The 19210-nt window shown below is 41.3% G+C and overlaps 1 protein-coding gene across 1 annotated transcript in view; it reads right to left on the bottom strand.

Annotated features, from left to right (window-relative positions):
- atosa (atos homolog A) overlaps positions 1-9193 on the bottom strand; it is a 41055-nt gene extending 31862 nt beyond the window's left edge. The window contains exon 1 of the mRNA XM_082538461.1: positions 7387-9193. Within this exon, the coding sequence (XP_082394587.1) occupies positions 7387-7417 (31 nt within the window). The 5' untranslated portion in view covers positions 7418-9193. The remainder of the gene's footprint in view (positions 1-7386) is intronic.
- Positions 9194-19210: the final 10017 nt, after the last annotated feature.

Raw genomic sequence — 19210 nt, 5'->3', positions numbered from 1 at the left:
TGAGAAGCCTGTAAAGATACATGGTACACTGTCAGGTATTTAGTTCTTGTGTATAAAATAGTAAGTCAAGGTAGCCCTATTTCTGTCAATATGTTTTTTCTCTCAATATTATCAGCAGATAGTGGAGGTGGGGGTGTTAAACGCTGAGGTCTATATGTGATATGATACAGAGGAGTGGAGAGAAAATGGGGAGGAGAGAAAAGGGAGATAGGAGAAGTAAAAGAAAACCAGTGGAGCAAGGAAGTCAGAAAGAAAAGTAATTGCCAGGAGGTTTTCCCTCCTCTCAGACCTGGCAGAAGAGTGATAATCACACATCCCTTAACATACTGTCTCCAAACACCGCTGAGATTAACAAGAAGCTGTCATTTTGGTTTCTCAGTTCCAGAAATAACTCAGAAACCAATGAATGGATACTCTAAATATTTCTAACAAGCATGAGTGCCTTGTATTTTTGTGCTTTTCAAGCTAACAGGGCTCATCCCGCAGAGCTTATAGTGTAACAGCGAGGTTGTTATGTCACATCAGGGATTAAAACTTGAAGTGGAAGGAAGGATGCACCACCCAGATTTGATTTTTCATGGAGATTAAGTTCCTATACATAGAAACATGGTTTGTTTACTGCATTAATGCTGTTTAGCTTGTCTCCATCAATTCAAAAGCTTATACTAAAGGGTAAATTTAGATTTTAGTGAATTCATCTAGTTTTCTTTTCTTTTTTTTTTAAACCCTAAAAGTATAAAAGGGAGACAAACTAAACAGATCAGTAATCAGTGACAGATAGAACTAAAAACAAAGAAACTAAATGCACAGAGACAAAGAGACACAGACATCACCACCATCACCACAACACCACCCCCACCAAGAAAAATCACCAGGCCCAGATGGCTCTTCCTGTTCCTGCAGAGCTGGCTGCTGGTTGGCTATGAGGAGCCACAGGGGCGGGAGGATGTGACGAACAAACAAGCAATGACATCACTCACTGGCAGTAGAAATATGACCCATGCTGCTACTTACTGCTTCAGCCAGTCCAGGGCCAATTGTGGACTCTGTATTTTTGATTGTCCAAAAAGCGTGTTAACAGTGCGGGTTAACAAAGTGGCTGGGCTAAGTGTTCCTGCTTTTATGTCTGCGTGAGGATAAAGCTCTTTAAAGTAGTAATCTTAAACTTCACGTCTATATATGCACACACAGAATGTACATACAAGGTAAGAGCACACTTGCATTTAAGTCCAGATAAAGGTTTGGTGTTCTTAATAAAATGCTCAAGCATTATGTAAGAGCATTACTGGTCTGGGAGGAGTGGGTGCCCAATCCCATACGACCGCAAGGCTAGGCTACTTACAGTGAAACCTGTCACAACAGCATTGATTTAGGCTGATTACACCAGGGGCCAGGATAGTAACTCACAGCTGAATGGTATTCGTTGCGAAAGGCAGCTCTAAAGCTGGGTGTACAATGGGCAGTCCAATATCCATGTTCATTGCAGCTGGGTCAGCAAATGGCTGTTTTGTTGTATTGAAAAGGCAATATGGAAAAGCACTTAGAAGATAAAATTAATTCCAGCTGCAAGACTTTGACAGAAGAAATATCCCCAGGTTAAAAAACAAACAAACAAACAAACAAAAAAAAAAAACAGACAAAGAGAACAAACATTCCTTAAAATAAAAAAAACAATAAAGTAGTTTTGTATTGAATATATTCATATTTTTAGTTTTCAGGTGCCTTACAATCAGGAGGGATAATGCATAAATGGCCAGATTTTTTTTTTTACTTTACTATATAAAGTGAGATGACTATTGCTGTGATTCAGTGCTATACAAATAAAACTGAATTTGATTTAATGAAATTAAATGGTTAATCGTTTTATTAAACCCTTTGAATTAAAGCCAGACATCTACACTTCTCCACACAATCTCATCATAATTGCTTTATTTCAAATCTATTGTGATGGTGTTTAGAGAAAAAAAATTACAGAAACTCTGTCCAAATAACTTTGGACTTCACTGAAGCTAAAACATGTTGAGAACAGAAGCTCGGTAGATAAATGAGTAAATAAATTAAAAAAGACAATGATGGCTCCAACTGTGTGAGAGGAGTAAAACAGAAGAGAGCACCTGTTGTGTCAGCCTCCTGCTGTGGAGGTAAATCACAGCTGAGGAGGATGCAAAGACAGCACGAGACTAGACAGGTGCTATACGGGACAACAGTGCATGTCGCTCGGCGTTATCTAGGTCTCTCATCAGTGAGAGTGTAGACGCTGATCCGCTGGCAAGTGTTGGGGACATCTCGAGGCAGCTGTAATCTGGCTGAACGTATGGCAGAAGGCAGGCAGTGGTACAAGCCTGGAGGGTGGGGGAAGGTGGACTTGTACTCGACTCCTCTTTCAACTGGAAGCACTGGTGTACAAACACACCAAGTAGCATTATAGAGAGCACAAATGCAGAACTGAGGCTTGCCAGCTGACTAAGTCCGACATGACTAGCTCTGAGATCATCTCAGACTATACTGTTTGAAAAGTGGACAATGAGAGCTGTGGTTGAGGGCATAAGGAAACTTGCTCATTACTCATCTATATGATCCCTAGTCAACATCTAATGCAAATCAGCTTTTATTTGTAATGAGCCTCCACTCATCTAAGAGTGAAAAAGGCCACAGCTGAGCAAAACGGAGGATTTTATACCATAAACAATTCCAAAGTGGTTTTGAATCGTGCTTTCCTCTGCTACACAAAGAAAACTTATGTCTTTTTAAAACCCAGCTTTACCACACTTAAGCAGCAACAGTTTGGAACAATACAAAAAGCCATTTCCCCCCCGACTAGTGTAAATGGTTCTGGAGTTTTCCAAAGCTGTTCTTTATGGCACCTGTAAAAGCTGTCAGTTGAGCCACATGGTTCAACGGTACAGCGCTTATTAGGGCAGACAGCAATCTGTTGAATACTGTGCCACACTCACTCTGTTCTCACACCCAAATACACTCACACACATGGTGTCCTGACTCATAGCTCAACTCACAGAAAAACAAGGGGGTCAGATGACTCTGGTTAGGCCCCGGAGCAGAATATAAGTGCTCCTTTTTTCATAAATAACAAACACACACTTCACTAAGGCCCCAAAGAGATGCTGAACTTTAAGAAAAGTTTTTTTTCTTTTTCTTGGATGTCCAAATTATCTGGGAGCTGGGCTCTTTGAAGACCAAGACTGATTTTGCTTCTTTCCCCTAAATATCAGATCTGATAAACTGATACCTGAGAAAGGGTCTGACATTAGTGCTCTTTTGTGGTTTTAAATTTAAAACATGCACTCCTGCGTGTATGAATTCATTAAGCTCATGAAGGGATAAGAAAACGCAAAATTTGGAGCATTTTCATCCAACTTACATGGGATCTGATAGGTCTGCTCAGCACAAAGACTAGTCTGATATGTTGAATTTGACCATTGTTAAGTCCACTAATTCTATCTCAAAAGGGTTAATGGTGAAGCAAGGAGCAAGATGTGGCAGAGTACTTCTTTTTCATCTTATCATTTCCCCAGAAGGTATGACTTTTTCCGCCAAGCTGATCAGGAGGTCAGAGGCAGTACAACTTAAGGCTAGGGCTGCTCAATTAATCGAATTTTAATCACGATTACGATCTGGGCTTTCAACGATCATTAAAAATGACTGAGCCGATTATTAGCACCTCCCTCAAGCTTTACTCTCGCGCTGCTCCGTGTGGCAAATCGAGCGCACCTCTCTGCATTTCGAACACGTGTCACAACAATTAAGAGGACCCAAGGGAAGCTCGGAAAGCTAAGCAGAAGTTATTTGGAGAGGAGAGTGACTGCCGTTGGTTGAAAAGAGAGGTAAAAAAACCCCAAAAACTTCAGTGGTGTGGAAACATTATGGGTTCGCGGAGTCAGACGTGGATCAAGTAGACACAGTGTGTAAACTTTGCTACGGTGTAGTAGCTGCACCACAGAGCAACACTGCAAAGTTCACTAAACATAGATGTTTATATTTTTCATTTATTTCTTATATTGCAAACATTTGCACTGTTATCAGTATTTGGACACTATTTTATATTATTTTTTAAAGTCATTATTCAATACATTGTTATTGTTAACCCTTTAAAGCCGGTCAGAGCAGCACGCTCCGTTTTGTGTAACTATTTTTAAATCCCTGTAGAACCTGAACCATGTAAGCTAGCGCAATAATTTTTTTTGCATATGAAACTTACATCTTATACCATCAGCTTGTCCTCAGTCACGGTTTCCTTCCACATAAAGCTTTGCAAAAAATTGCATAAAAAGCGCTTGCAGGAACAAAAACATAATATTCCAGAAACACGCTTTGCCGAGCCGATCAGCTGTTCGTCCAAAACCAGAAGTGACGCCATATTCGCGGAAAATGTCGTTTTTTACTTGTAGGCCTTAAAAGCCTATACTGGTGTTTTTATAAGTCATGTTTGACTTTTCTGAATAGTTTCTGGGATGCTTAGAACTCGAATTGCACAGCTGGAAATAGTTTGTTTTGATGCACCTGCTGTTTTCTTTGCAAATTTGCATCATAGGATTGTTTTTTTGTTTTTCCTGCAGTATATAAAAATTGCTGTATCTCCAAAATAAAACTATGAAGACACTCAAAATAAAGTTCCTGTTGTTGTAAACTATTGTTTGCAACTTTTTTGTATTTAAAGTTTTGAGGGACAAACCTCTTAAATTTCTCCAAGTAGAAATATATGTAAAAAACAAAACAAAAACGATTTTCAATTTTTTTGTAGCTTATTGCACTTTTTTGCAATTAATGTAGTTACTATGGACTTAATGCATACATATTATTAAAATATGGGCTATAACAGTTGTATTGATGTATAGCAACTTGAAATGCTCCCACAAATGGCACTACAACATGTAAAAAAATAATATACGGTAAGCTCTGGTGGACTTGGTTCAATGGTAGGTCTTAAAGGGTTAAATAAATATCGTCAAATAATCGAGATCTCAATTTCAGTGAAAATAATCGTGATTACCATTTTTGCCATAATCGAGCAGCCCTACTTGAGACAGTGTGAAATAGATGTGTCTGGACTTGTTCAGTTTTTTCTTTTGGACTTACAAAGCAAGGCACTCCTAGGAACTCTCAGTCTGACCTTGGTGCCCTTCAATAGCCTGAAGGTCTTTGCCCACACAAGGGGTCAGATTTACTGACAATCAGCAGCAGTGCAAAGCCCTCTTTTACCAGTAAAAAGCTAGTGTCAGCATTTACTGAATAGGTGCAGTATAAATTTTGTTACTGAAAGCAGGGACATGGTTGATTTTCCTGCTTGCCTTATTGCCCGTGTATTTGTAACAGTTTGACTTTCACAGTGCAAAATTTTGCTAAGAAATTATTTAAATGTACCACACAAATGTTGTTTAATAAGGTTTGTGACACTGTCTTATTTTTTCTCCTGATGTGGCTGTGATAGATGATGCTCAGAGTAAATCATTTAGAAATGTTATCAGAATGAGTTTGTACTGGCATGAGTGAATGGCTTAATGATGTAAATGTGGTGCCAAAGCTTCCCTGTAGCTTGTCACTGAGTTTCAGGTTTTCAGCCATGCAGAGATGAGTCCTTCATGAGAACTCCAGAGCTCACACAATGCTTTGTGTGGTTTTTCTCAGGAGTGCACATGCACACACAGCTCTGCGACATCGCAAATGAACTTATTTATGTGTTTCAGATTAATGTCTGATTCTGCCTCCCAAGGTATTCAGGTTAAAAACAAAAATAAAATCCAGAACAATGCAGGTATTATGCACAGTAACCGAGGTAATGCATAAAACCTGTGCTAGCATGCATTATTTTGGACAGTAGATTACTTGCTCCTTCATCAAGTTGACTAATTTGTGCTACTCTCTTTATTGTTAGTAGATCATCTTTAAAGCCAATATGGGCTATATCACTGAACTTTTATTTTTTAGACATTTGATGTGCATTTAAGAAAATAAATCCCAATCCCAATAAGCAGCTTTCCTGATGAAACTCTGAGCCCATGTGACAACATCCCCAAGGTAAATGTCCAGAGACTATCTCATGCTGTCTCCTTCATGTGATAAAGGGCAGCTTTGTGGATAGTGACTGTCCTAATTACTCTGACAGTGTCCAGAGTTCAGGTGTGAAAACGCTGCTTGAGTAAACAGCTCCTCTCTTCTCCACTGCAGTCCCTTCTCTGAGAAATGAAGCAAGAAAAAGAAGGCATCTAGCCTATAAGCAATCTGGCATCTCCACCACAAGAACAGCACAGTATGTTCAAAATAACAATAGCACCACGGTATCTGCCAGTCAAACGGTGAGCTGCTGCTGTGGTGCAGCTTCTACTGGCACAGGGTTTCATAATTAGAACATGACAGCGATAATCCATGAAGGGTAAAGAACAGACGCACTGTAGAAATGTGTTTTAGGCCAACAGCTCTCAATCTACTGGCCTGCACAAGGCAGGAAGACGCATACAGATTATTTGTAAATCAATTGCACCAGCAGGTTTGTTTTTGGCTGTTTAGTTGACCTAGTATGCTGTGCTGCATTATTAGGCTATAATTACACTGTACTATGTCAACCAGTGTGCCCTTTACTCTGGCAAAGCACATCCCACAAATGTTTGGCTCTGTGTTTCTATATAAAGGATCCTACAGGCAAGGAAAGGTAAGGCTGGGATTAAAAGCCTATGCCCTTGTGGGGCACATGTTTACTGTGCGGTGTAAGGGTCCTATTATCTGCATATCGTGCTTAAGTAAGAGCCCACTCAAACCAGTCAGCAGCCTGTCTGCAGTTTCACAACATATGTAAACACAAAGACTATAACTGGCTGAAAACAGTCAGCCTTCACTGCTCCCAAGTATGGTGCTATTTTGGAATTTCCACAAATTCAAGCAACCACAACTCTGGGTCACAAACAACCACTCAGTCACCAAATGAATCATTTAGTTAGTGAATAATTCAACTAACATAATAAAGGAGCTTACACAAAACCTATTGTTAACAGTCTGAGGGCAGAGATTTAGGCACCGAGTTACCCTTTGCAAATTGATGCAATGGTATAATTAGCATAATCACACTGAAAGAAACAAGGATGTCCCCCTCCGTCCCTGTTTTACCTCTTGCTGCAGATACAGTGAGCTGTAAACAGGTTGCAGAGCATAAGGCAGGAGCTTTATTTCCACAACAGGGTGGGTGTCAAGAATATTTTGCAGCAGCCCAGTGCAAGAGACTACCAAAACAAGAGCTGCAGGTTATATGCTGATGCAAAAAATGAGGAAATTAAAAAAAAGCCGGAAATGCACAACTTACCCAAACACTGACCACCCCAGGGAGATACATTATAAATATATGTCTGTGTATGCGTGTTTTTCTGGTGGCACACATACCTCGCTCGGGCTTCATGTTGTCCAGTGTCATCAGGTTGCCTTCAGGTGCTCCTGCAGAGATCTTCCCAGTCTTCTTTTTTCCTAACACACCTAGCCTGGACAGCACACACAACGGGCGTCTGCCCCCCTTAAACCCCTCTCTGTGACTGAGAGCTGCTGCGTTACCTAAGCAATAATATCAGCTGTGAAGCCTGCGTGTTGGTGCCAACTGCCCCCTATCCAACAACAAAGCATTGCTTTGTTAGCATGCTACTGTCTGCTCCCATCCAGTCGCGCTGTATTGTCAAACACAAAGATAACAGATAGCGTGTGCCACTTACAGTGAGCGTAAGGATTGTCAGTCTGCTTGGTTGCGCCTAGCCGTTCTGACTGCAAATAATTTAACTAGCAAGCCGGCTACTCTTGCAGCTAGTCTCAAATTCCACCACCTGAACCGTAGTTAAGTCGTGGTTCATTTCGGTGTCCCCGTTTGTGTAAGGCTGGCTCCTAACTACCAAGACGCGGGGGATTTGCTAACTCAGCACTGCTATTCAGAAAGCAAACTCAACCAACTATATAACCCCTACTGTTTCTGTATTGTTAAGCTGGTGCTAGTGACGACGACCTCGCAAACATCCCCAACCCCCCAGTAATGTAGCACAGGTAGCCACGGCTCAGCTGCTAATACCGATGACGGGCGGTCTCGGTATTTTTCTCTGCTAAGACGAGAACATTTTCAGCGTTATCATTCCTCTCGCGAAACGATAACCAGCGATAATCACACGGACATAGTGCACTTTCTGCCCGTCAACAAAGCTCGAATCGTCGCCATCTACTTTGCGTTAGAAACGCCACCTGTACAGACTTCCTTTGTGATCCTCATTAAAACTTTTCAAACCGACAACAAATAGTCCGACTCCGACCGAACGCTTCGGGGACGACGGCGACGTTTCCCACAAGCTTTTTTTCTATTTTTAAGGAGCAACCGTTGTTGTCAGGGCGCTGACACCAGCTGACTACTAAAACTAGAGGACTAGGTCGGTACTGATATTATTCAGGCGAAATGCAGATGAAAGGAACAGTGAGTCCTCCTAGTCGTGATGCCTTACAGTCTGCCTCACTTCCCTCCCCGCTGCTTGTCAAAACAGATCAGTGCAGCTCTAGTCACGTGTCCCAACAACAGTGCCTCTCGTCACTTCCCTCTCTACCAGCCTCGCATGAACTCGCAGCCATAGCAACCGCCAACTTAGAAGTGGTACCAAAACTTCTGAGGAAGTCGCGCCATGTGTGGCTAAAAAATGTAGATTTAAAAATAAAACACAAGCCCAGCAGCGTGCCTTTTCACTTCCGAAAGACAAACAGCGATTAAAAAGTCCGAGCGGAGACGAGGACGCACAAGAGATGGGCTTCTCTCCCAATGCTGATTGGTCAGAGGAATTCGGTGCGCGTTCACGTGCGCGCGTGAGGGTTCGTCTTTTTTTCCGTTGTGGACATTTTGTTCTGGCTTCAACCTAAACACGGCCAAGATTATTTTTGGAGATGCTGTTATATGTTAGTTGGCTACAAACTGGATGACAGTCATCTAAACTCACTCAGAAGTTTCTGGAAAACAGTAACCCTTGGCTCACTACGTCTTTTTCCTCCGTAGAAACTCCCCTGCGGTGTTTTTTAACAAAGGCGATGGTTAATAGAACTTGATTTTTTTTTGTTTAAATAGCTCGAAATGTTTAAGCTATAGGTTGAGAGTTTCAAGGTTAAAAGCGAAACATTTTATAAGGCATGGATGACACTTGAAGATTCCCCACAGTCAGATGCTGGTAATGAGAGGTGACTTTAATATATATTAATTTCTGTGTGGATAACACCGTACCTACCAGGACTGTACGGTGTTTCTCCAACAACAAACCTTGGATTACCCCAGAAATTAAAGCTGTCCTCAAGCAGAAGAGGAGGGCCTTCAAATCCAAAGACAAAGAGGAGTTGAAAAGGGTGCAGAGAGAGTTGAGGGGACTGATAAGGAATGGGAAGGAGAGCTACAGGCAGAAGATGGAGAACCAGCTTCAGCAAAACAACGTTGGTGAAGTCTGGAGAGGCCTCAGAACCATCTCAGGCCACAAACAGCAGAACTCTCTGCCTGGGAGGGATGTGAGGTGGGCAAATGAACTGAATCATTTCTTCAACAGATTTGATTCAACCATGAGACAGTCTACAACATCGGCTGCAGACTCACCCACCCCCACTGCTGCTGTTCCACCTCTGACACCTCAGACACTTCACACCTCCTCTATTCACCCTGCTCACTCCCCCCCACCCCCAACAACAGCATCCAATACACACTCAACACAAGGCTCCAGCTTGTCTCTCTCAACCACCCAGGTTAGGAGGGAACTGAGGAGGATTAATGGCAAGAAGGCAGCGGGCCCAGATGGCATCAGCTCGAGGGTCGTCAGGTCCTGCGCGGACCAACTGTGTGGGGTGATGGAGCACCTCTTCAACCTGAGCCTGAGGTTGGGAAGAGTCCCACAGCTCTGGAAAACCTCCTGTGTTGTACCAGTGCCAAAGACTTCACGCCCCAAGGACCTCAACAGCTACAGGCCGGTGGCTCTGACATCCCACCTGATGAAGACCCTGGAGCGGTTGGTCCTGGCTCAGCTTCGGCGCCTAACAAGCTCATCACTGGACCCACTTCAGTTTGCCTACCAGCCTGGCATTGGCGCGGATGATGCCGTCATTCACCTCCTACATCGTTCCCTCGCTCACCTGGAGACCGCTGGAAGCACTGTGAGAATCATGTTCTTTGATTTCTCCAGTGCCTTCAACACTATTCTTCCCTCGGTTCTGAAGGACAAGCTGGAGAACTCTGGAGTGGACCATCACCTCACTACCTGGATTTTGGACTACCTCACCGACCGACCACAGTATGTGAGGACTCAGGGCTGTGTGTCGGACAGGGTCGTCTGCAGTACGGGGGCCCCACAGGGAACGGTTCTGGCTCCGTTCCTCTTCACCATCTACACTGCAGACTTCTCCCACAATTCCACCCAGTGCTTCCTGCAGAAGTTCTCTGATGACTCTGCAATAGTCGGCCTCATCACTGATGGGGACGACAAGGAGTACAGAGGACTGACTCAAGACTTTGTGGACTGGTGCCAGCTGAACTACCTCCAGATCAACGCCAGTAAAACCAAGGAGCTGGTGGTAGACTTCCGCAGGCACAAGCATTCTCCACTGCAACCACTGAACATCCAGGGTATGGACATTGAGGCTGTGGACAGCTACAGGTACCTTGGTGTTCATCTGAACAACAGACTGGACTGGACTCATAACTCAGACGCCCTCTACAGGAAAGGGCAGAGCAGGCTGTACCTGCTGCGGAGACTCAGGTCGTTTGGGGTGGAGGGCCCACTCCTGAAGACCTTCTATGACTCTGTGGTGGCTTCTGCTATCTTTTATGGTGTGGTCTGCTGGGGCGGCAGCATCTCTGCTGGGGACAGGAAGAGACTGAACAGGGTGATCCGAAGGGCCAGCTCTGTTCTAGGATGCCCTCTGGACCCAGTGGAGGTGGTGAGTGACAGGAGAATGGCGGCTAAGCTGTCATCCCTGTTGGACAACGTCTCCCACCCCATGCAGCAGACTGTGACAGCACTGAGCAGCTCCTTCAGTGGGAGACTGCGGCACCCACGGTGTGGGACGGAGAGATTTCGCAGGTCTTTCCTCCCCACTGCTGTCAGACTCCACAACAAAGACTTTAACTGAACAAACACACACATCCACACATGTGCAATAACACTAAGTGCAATAATCCTTTCTGGCATCGTTGTATTTTTACTCAGTTGTATATAGCATTCGTATTCTATTTTTATCTTATTGTATATTTTTATTCTATTTTATTCTACTGTATATAGTATATTATTTTATTCTATTCTGTACAGCTGTGTACTGTATTTATTCTTATTGTATTCTAATTTTTGCGTCATAACTTTTGCACTGTCCACTTCCTGCTGTGACAAAACAAATTTCCCACATGTGGGACTAATAAAGGTTATCTTATCTTATCTTATCTTATCTTATCTTATCTTTAGGCATTAAGGCAAGAAATCCAAAGAGTAGGCAAAAATGAAGTAAAAAAACAGTAGGGGAGCCTGGGGGTGATTGGAACACTTACAGCTCGCAGAATATTTGGGCCACGATTCTTACACTTTGGCATAAAATAGCCTTATGTACCCACTGCAAGTAGAAATGTTTGTAACCTGTTCAACTTTCTCAGGCAATTAATTACCTGATGCATAACACAAGGAGTTCTATTGTTCATAGCCTGCCTCACTGCTGGGATAGTAGTAACACAACCTGGGGTAAATTATAACAATTAGAGTAAAAAAAATCAAAATTGAGACCATATGCATCTTAGTCGTTTTATTGTGCATTGCTTCAGTAGTTTTAAGGTCTTCATCTAGGTCAAAAAGCTCCCACCTCTGACTTTTAAATCTGAGTCAGCTCTTGTCAGAAAATGTGCAGTAGAAGCAGTAACAGAAGAACAATGTAATTGTATTTCCCCCAAGAGTAGTCATGTTTTTCTCACCCACTGTCCTGGCACCCAAAAAAAGTAAAAAGAAAAGAAAAATCCAAAAAAAAAAAGGACATGGGAAACTGTTTTTCTTTGTCATCATGGGGATAGTTTTAATACTTTTAAAATAGGTGTTAAGACCACCCCACCCATTTCAACCATTGTTTAGCCAGCTGGAGCACCATGGGGGTCTGAAATTAGCATAGGTTAAATGCCTCACATTTTACCCAAGACACTGCTTTTTAAAATTACAAGTTGCATTTCAGCAGTGTCAATGGTAATACAAATGCACACTTGATTAAAAAAAGTTGTTCTGTGTTGAAAATCAGTTAATTTGCTGTAAAATCTGAATGGTTATTCACATGGATTAGCAATTTCACATTCAATGTCAAGGAAGATGTTATACATTAAACTAATGATATTTTTAAGTGAAAGCAGTAGTTTTGCAATCATTCCTTTGTTGCAGTCTCACCTGCAGCGTTTTTTATTCCTATCCTGATACATGTAAGATGTGGTGTGTTGACTTTCTGGTGGAAAATAGAGGACAAGGGAAAAATGCTCTGATTTAATCAACACTGTGATGAAACACAGTGTTGATTAAAGGCAACAATAACAATTCACTTCATGAACAGACTCTGTAGACCTGGCTTTAGTTTGCTAGTGAAATGACACTATTTGGGATACAGAACAAAGATAGCAAAATATTGTAAGATACTGCAAACTAAAAAAAATGAAGCTATTTGTTGAAAGTAGGAATGTTAGTTCAAACATAACCACGGTTATCTGATAACGGGTGTGATAACAAATGTCAATTGTGTCAAAGAAATTTTGTGTTGAATAAAATGGCTTTGACTGAAATATTGTAAAGGAGTTTGGGTATTTTTTTTTATTTTTATAAATTTTATTTTCAGTCACAGCAGCATGTTAATAACAAAACATTGAACATACAGTAGTTTGCTGTTCAGTATTTACAATACCCAAAAAGATAACAGAAATAGAGAAGGAAAACAAACAAATCAAAGAAACCCCTACAAAACAACAAAAAACAAACAAACAACAACAAACAAATATAAAAATAAAATGTATAAGGGACATTCAGTGTACAGTTAACTATGATAGTGATATAGAGATATGGCATCCGGTCATGATAAGGTGGTCATTTTAAATGTTTCCATGTACATCAGGAATGGCTGCCATGCCTTAAGAAATTTGGTGGTTGAACCTGCCAGTGTATATCTCATCTTTTCTAAATGTAAAAACCTCATGAGCTCTGCAAGCCACTGTTCATGTGTGGGAGGAGCTTCCTGCTTCCATCTTAAAAGTATAAGGCGCCTTGTGATAAGTGAAGCAAAGGCAATAGAATTCGAATAGTATTTTGGCAAAGTGATATCTTGAGGTATCACCCCAAAGATAGCCATTAGAGCAGAAGGATCATATTTAACGTTATACATCTCTGACAGAGTGTTAAATATAGACACCCAATAGTTATGAAGATTGGGGTATTTTTTTAAACTAAGATTTATTTGTTTCTCTTGCATAAAGGGTGGGGATAATAAAATAAATAAAATAAATTTTTTTTTAGTATCCATATGGACTGCCAGCCAGACTGTTGCATAAAATACTGGTAACAGTATCAACCCAGAGTTTGACAATCAATCCACTCCTAGCTGCAAGCCTTTTAAATTTTAATTCAGCTGATTTGTGCTTTCTCTCTGATACCAGATGCATGTGACCCAGAGAATGTGGGTCATTTGCACAATAAAACAAACACTTACCAATTGATTGTGGGCTTTTATCGACAAAGCAGGAGCAAAGTTTACATATGTATGAGGACAACACTAACTGTTGTTTGTGCTGAGTCAAACATAGTGGAGCTCTGCATCCCATCCTGACAAAACCCCAGGAGCTGTTGCATATCACATGGTTGAAGATACACATTTCTTTAAAACCATGGCATCCCCCATACCGTCTGCACAATAGCCATAAATTATGGCCAGTAAAATTAAACATGTAAATATAGCACATCTGAATAAAAAAAAATGCTGTTCTTTGACATCTTACAGAACAAACTGCTTCATAAAGTTGCAATGTGCTTTAAATACACTATGATCACCGTTCTCCCTGAGAAAACTGGCTATGTTATTTTTAAAAACCAAATGAAAGTCAGCAGACATTTTGAGCTGCACAATTTAATTACCTTCAAACACCAGCAACACAGTGAGGCCTGTAGTTTGTTTGATGATGTAATTTAGCAATAAACTGTTAAGCTAATAGTAGACAGTCAAGCCCCTGCTGATTCTAATGGGGGCATTTTCTGAATGCATATAAAGCTCATTTGCCTTATCGTCTTAGCCCACGGTCAGAAAATCAGCTCAGTGTGATGGGGATAGTTATCTTCGTAGGTGCTGCAGTACAGTACCCTGAATCTTTGTTATTCTTTTTCTTTTTCCTTTAAAGATGTTGGTAACTGCAAATAATGATTGTTTGTGAAAATTCATGTCACAGCTCCATCTAGTGACAGGATACAGGTGGTGCATTAAAAAAAAACCAGTCGGCTACAAGATTAAAACCCCTAGTAGTTAAAAGCACTGATCATTTCATCACGTTAAAGTGTTCTTCAGGTAAACCTTTGTTCACGTCCTGGACAAGTACTGACGATCATTGTTGTATGCAGGGAATCACTTTATTGTTGCACTTTGAGATCATTCAGTTAAATTAGTAATGGGCTACAGAGTAGATAAATAGACTCACGTGTAGTTCTCTGAGAAAGTTAAAATGATAGCCCAGATGTAATTACATTTTGTTTTTCTGCACTTGGCTGCTTAAATGTGACTCACATTTTTAGCAATAAGAAATTGGTGGCTCTAGTTTCTTTGGCGTTATACATATTTTATAGTAAAGACGGACCCCTGTTTGTTAGTAGTTCATGGAGATTTAGAAAAAAATGAAGGTTATACAGGTTTGTTAAAACAGAAGCTTTCAGGTTGAGATACTTTACTTGTTGTGGCAATGTGATTCATTTTGGAACTTTTCCAGACTAACAATTTATCTGTCAATTAAAAGCCTTCAATCCACATTTGTTAGAGGTAAAAATTATTGTGTGTGTGTGTGTGTGTGTGTGCGTGTGTGTGTGTGTGTGTGTGTGTGTGTGTGTGATCCATCATGTTCTCATCCCACGGTACAAATGCTGATGCATCAGATGGGCTGCTTGTATCACAGTGAATTCGTTTAAACTCTTTAATATTTGCAGCAACATGTGTGCATACATTCTAGATGTTTCTAGGAACACAACTTCATATATTTTTGAAGATGAGAAAGCCTGTGCAAATGAAGCCTCTAACCTTGAGGATATATCTTCTGAAACTACTTGTCATGCAGGTTGACATCCAAGACAGACTCATATACCTGGATGTTTCCTACATGCCGATTCAATTTGAAGTTTTATTGATTCAATTTGTCCGTCTGAGCAAGAAAAGACAAAACCTAGTAAAAAGAAAATTAAAGTAACAATGTTAATAATACAACAGCAAAGATTCAGAAGCTGGAAATACCAACAGTTTATTTTCTACTTTTTGTGACTACAGAAATGTTGAAACATTTGAACACTGAAAAAAGCTGAATGACATCATCACTTGCTTCTCAATTTTCTTTCTTTTTTATCATTTGCTTAGCAATCACAACAGATGATATTGCACGGCACTGAGAAAGCAGTAGCAAAGCCTGGGAAACAGCAATGACAAATCAAGTCATGAGACATGGAGTTTTACATCTGAGAGTAACACCGACAGTATTGCCTCTCTGGCATACACGCACGCACACACACACAAACACGCACACACACACACACACACACACACACACACACACTGACACGCAGACTAAAAACCGAAGAAGCACTGTGAGTTGATAAGGAGGTCAAAAGAAAGAGATCGAGTCTGACAAGAGCACAAGGCTGACAAGAGCAAGGAGATTTCATTTTGAAATGCAAGTGCAAAATGAACTTCTACTGTAATTTATTCCTAAATGTCTATGACAACAAATATGCTTGTTTATCAAAACCCTTCAAGCATCTTTGTATATGAATAGCTGGAGGACACCCCTCTGCGGGTGGGAAACTAGTTCCCCAGCGTAAGAGATCCAGATGATTGTCTTAGGTGCTGCAGTATTATTATGAGACTTGTAGCCAAGCTACCCATCATATGGGAACTCCTTATGGGCAAAACAAATAATAAGAGATGAATTAGGAAACAGGAAAACATAGGCCCACGCTGCATTATCCTTTTGTTCACTTTACAGGCCTTTTTATGTAAAATTAAAGCATCTGTACTTATTCATTCAAGACACAATGAATGCATAACATCCTGATGTAATCTGTCATGGACATTTTGGTGATGACCCCTTAGTCCGTGGAGACTCTGTGCTGTCTGAGCATGACAGAGAGGAAACAGTACTAACAGTGCGGCCTCTGATACCCAGAAACCTACTGTTTTAAAATGTACCAGTCAGCCACACACATGCATACACATCAGCAAAAAGCTTGACAATATGCAGTACAAACACATTAGACAATGGGCAACGACAGAATCAAAGAGATGCATGCAAATGAGCTCACATACAAACTTGCATACTTCAGCAGTACTTGACATTTGAGGCGCACGCTCACATTCACAGACAGAAAAACAGAAGAGCAATCCGAATAATCGTCTCCATACACACTCGCACACGGATTCCTTGGTAAGGTTCTTTGCAGTTTTATTAGACTTTGCTTATAGTCATTACACGAGTACGTACCAAAAGAACAGATACTAGATGGAGCAAGGCGGCGGTGCCACGGCAATAAAAACAGACCCAGCTCCGCGGCACAGCCCCTGGCAGACCGGCTGCCCAGCCTAAACTCCACCTCACTCTGTGTATGAGACAGCAAAGTGAGCGGGGCTTGCAGCCCTCGTTTCAAATGCTCCAGATTGTACATTGAACAGGAGATTCCCCACATGGTAGAGTAAGCTTGCCTACATAGCCCTACGCCTTCTACATTCTATACCCGTGCGAATGGCAAATCAAAACTCAACAAGTCTACCTCACAAATGCCAGTGCTTTTCAACATTATACATATTTTTTTTCCAATTTTTGGTTTGTTTTAAAAATCTTTGGATGTGCAGTAATACCCATAAAATAAGTGTTTTTAAAAAGTCAAAAGAATAGAAAAACACACACACGTACACACTGCTTTTTGCCAACTGTTCAACAAAGTAGCTCCTGTATAACTTTGTCTGCATTGGCAAATCAACTGTCTTGGTTTCTGGCAGTGTTTAAAACACACATTGAAATGCCGGCTAGGATTTAGCTGAAGAAGAATAAAAACTACTCCTTTGTTATATCTAAGCATGGGAAATAAGGCTGTAACATAAATGGTCTTTTTTGTTTCTTTTCTTTTTTCCAAAAACCTACTATATACAAATCTAGAGTTTCTACAAATGCATAAATTAAAGTAGTGGTTAACCAATACAAAAATGCAATTAAATTAAAATCACAACACAGAAGTAGAGAAAAGGGAAAATATGAACACAATATCACAGCAGTTGGTTTTACCCTGTAAAAGCAATAGTCTACCATCATAATATTGGCATAACCCAGTGTCCGATAAAAAATACGCTTCTCCCTCCATCCCAAAAGTTTCCTACATCAACCCTGAAACTTGTCCTCCATGTCTTGAAACAGAGCACTTCTGCCAAAAAACAAAACAGAACAAAAAACAGCAACTTCAAAATAGATAATCATACAGCTTTTTGAAGTAACAATAACAATTACCACACAAGTGGAGTTCTGCCTAACTCACAGATAGACGTCTCAATGCAGAACTCAAAGGAATTATTACTATGAGGTATTCAGACACATTGGTAAAGACATGCACGGCCAGAGTGCTGGACCTTCCTACACACAGCAGAGAGACAAGCAAGGTTAAGGGAAAGAGGGATGGAGGGATGAAGGGCGGGCAGGGGAGAGGATAAACAAAGACCTTTGGTTTAAACTGTAGAAGTGGACAACAAAAATTCCTTTGGTATGTTTTCATTGCATGGTTGCGCTGGCGAAAGCACCACGGTGTGATTAAAGAAAAAAATCTTCTCATTGTTTCTTCAGTAGTGGCCCTTCTACAGGCTGAGGTATTCACAGAGTCAAAGGTGAGAGGTCAACAGCGGTTTAACACTTTGGTTCAAGCAAGGCACTCGTCCTGGGAGTTTTAGAAAGATTGCAACACGTCTGCTTCTACTTTCAGGAACATGTCTGCCTATAGTTGAGTCATCAACTCTGCCCATGGCTATGTCAGGTTGTCTGCCTGTTGTAAGGTGAAGATGTCTGACCTATTTGTTGGATCAATATTATCAGCCTATAGATACACACTAACAGGCAGGCCAGGTGGAAATAAAGCTGCAACACTGAGAGCTCTGGTGGGGTAAGGCTTCAGATGCAAATTTAAAATCATTAATGAACCAAACTAAAAGCCTTTCCTGTCAACAAAGCGGTAGACAGTAATGTGTTTCTGTTATGAACAACCACTGATCACATTACTAATAAGGTAGTTGTACCCCACAGGCACCAGCATGGCTGATTGTGTGTATCTAAGGCTAGTTCAGCACATCTGCCTATAGCTACATCAGTATGACTATCTATGGAGCTGTAATCAGAGCACAGATGAAGCAAGAGCACGCATAGCGGGGGTGCATGGGTTGAGTGCAGGTGGGAGGGGGAGAAAGAGGAGGAGAAAGGAGAAGGGAAAAAGAGACAGGAGATAGGGGGGAGGGGACACATACATCACATCTTTGAACACCACTCATAGAGGCCGTGCAATGAGAAAAAATCTTTGGTTATCTTTGGTATCATCAAAGTGATAAAAATCACGTATGGAACTTGAGTGAGGTAGCATCTTTGGTTCACACTATAAAACATCAGCAGGTCTTGACACATTTTTTTTTTTGGTTTCTTGTCGTCTTTTTGGTTTTTCTCTCAGAGATAAAGAAAAAGCAGCTCTCTCTTGCCTCTCCTTCAGCGCTTGTTCTGATGAATGTAGAGCTGCTAACCCTGGCCATGAAGAGGATGACGGCAAGGGGCCAGCGTAATATATCTAATGCTATGCTGCCCTGGGCCAGCCCTGTGTAGTGCTTTCCTCCTAGTGCTGAAATGCATAGCTTACTAGGAGAGTGGAGGCAGGGAGGGGAGGAAGTGCAGGGTGGATTGGCAGCAGGCAGGGAGCGGGGGTGCTTTCGTATTCAGGTGACAAGCTGA

Source organism: Aulonocara stuartgranti (genome assembly GCF_965226115.1).
Source record: "Aulonocara stuartgranti genome assembly, chromosome: 1".
Lineage (NCBI taxonomy): Eukaryota > Metazoa > Chordata > Actinopteri > Cichliformes > Cichlidae > Aulonocara > Aulonocara stuartgranti.
This window is presented reverse-complemented; position numbering and strand designations above follow the sequence as displayed.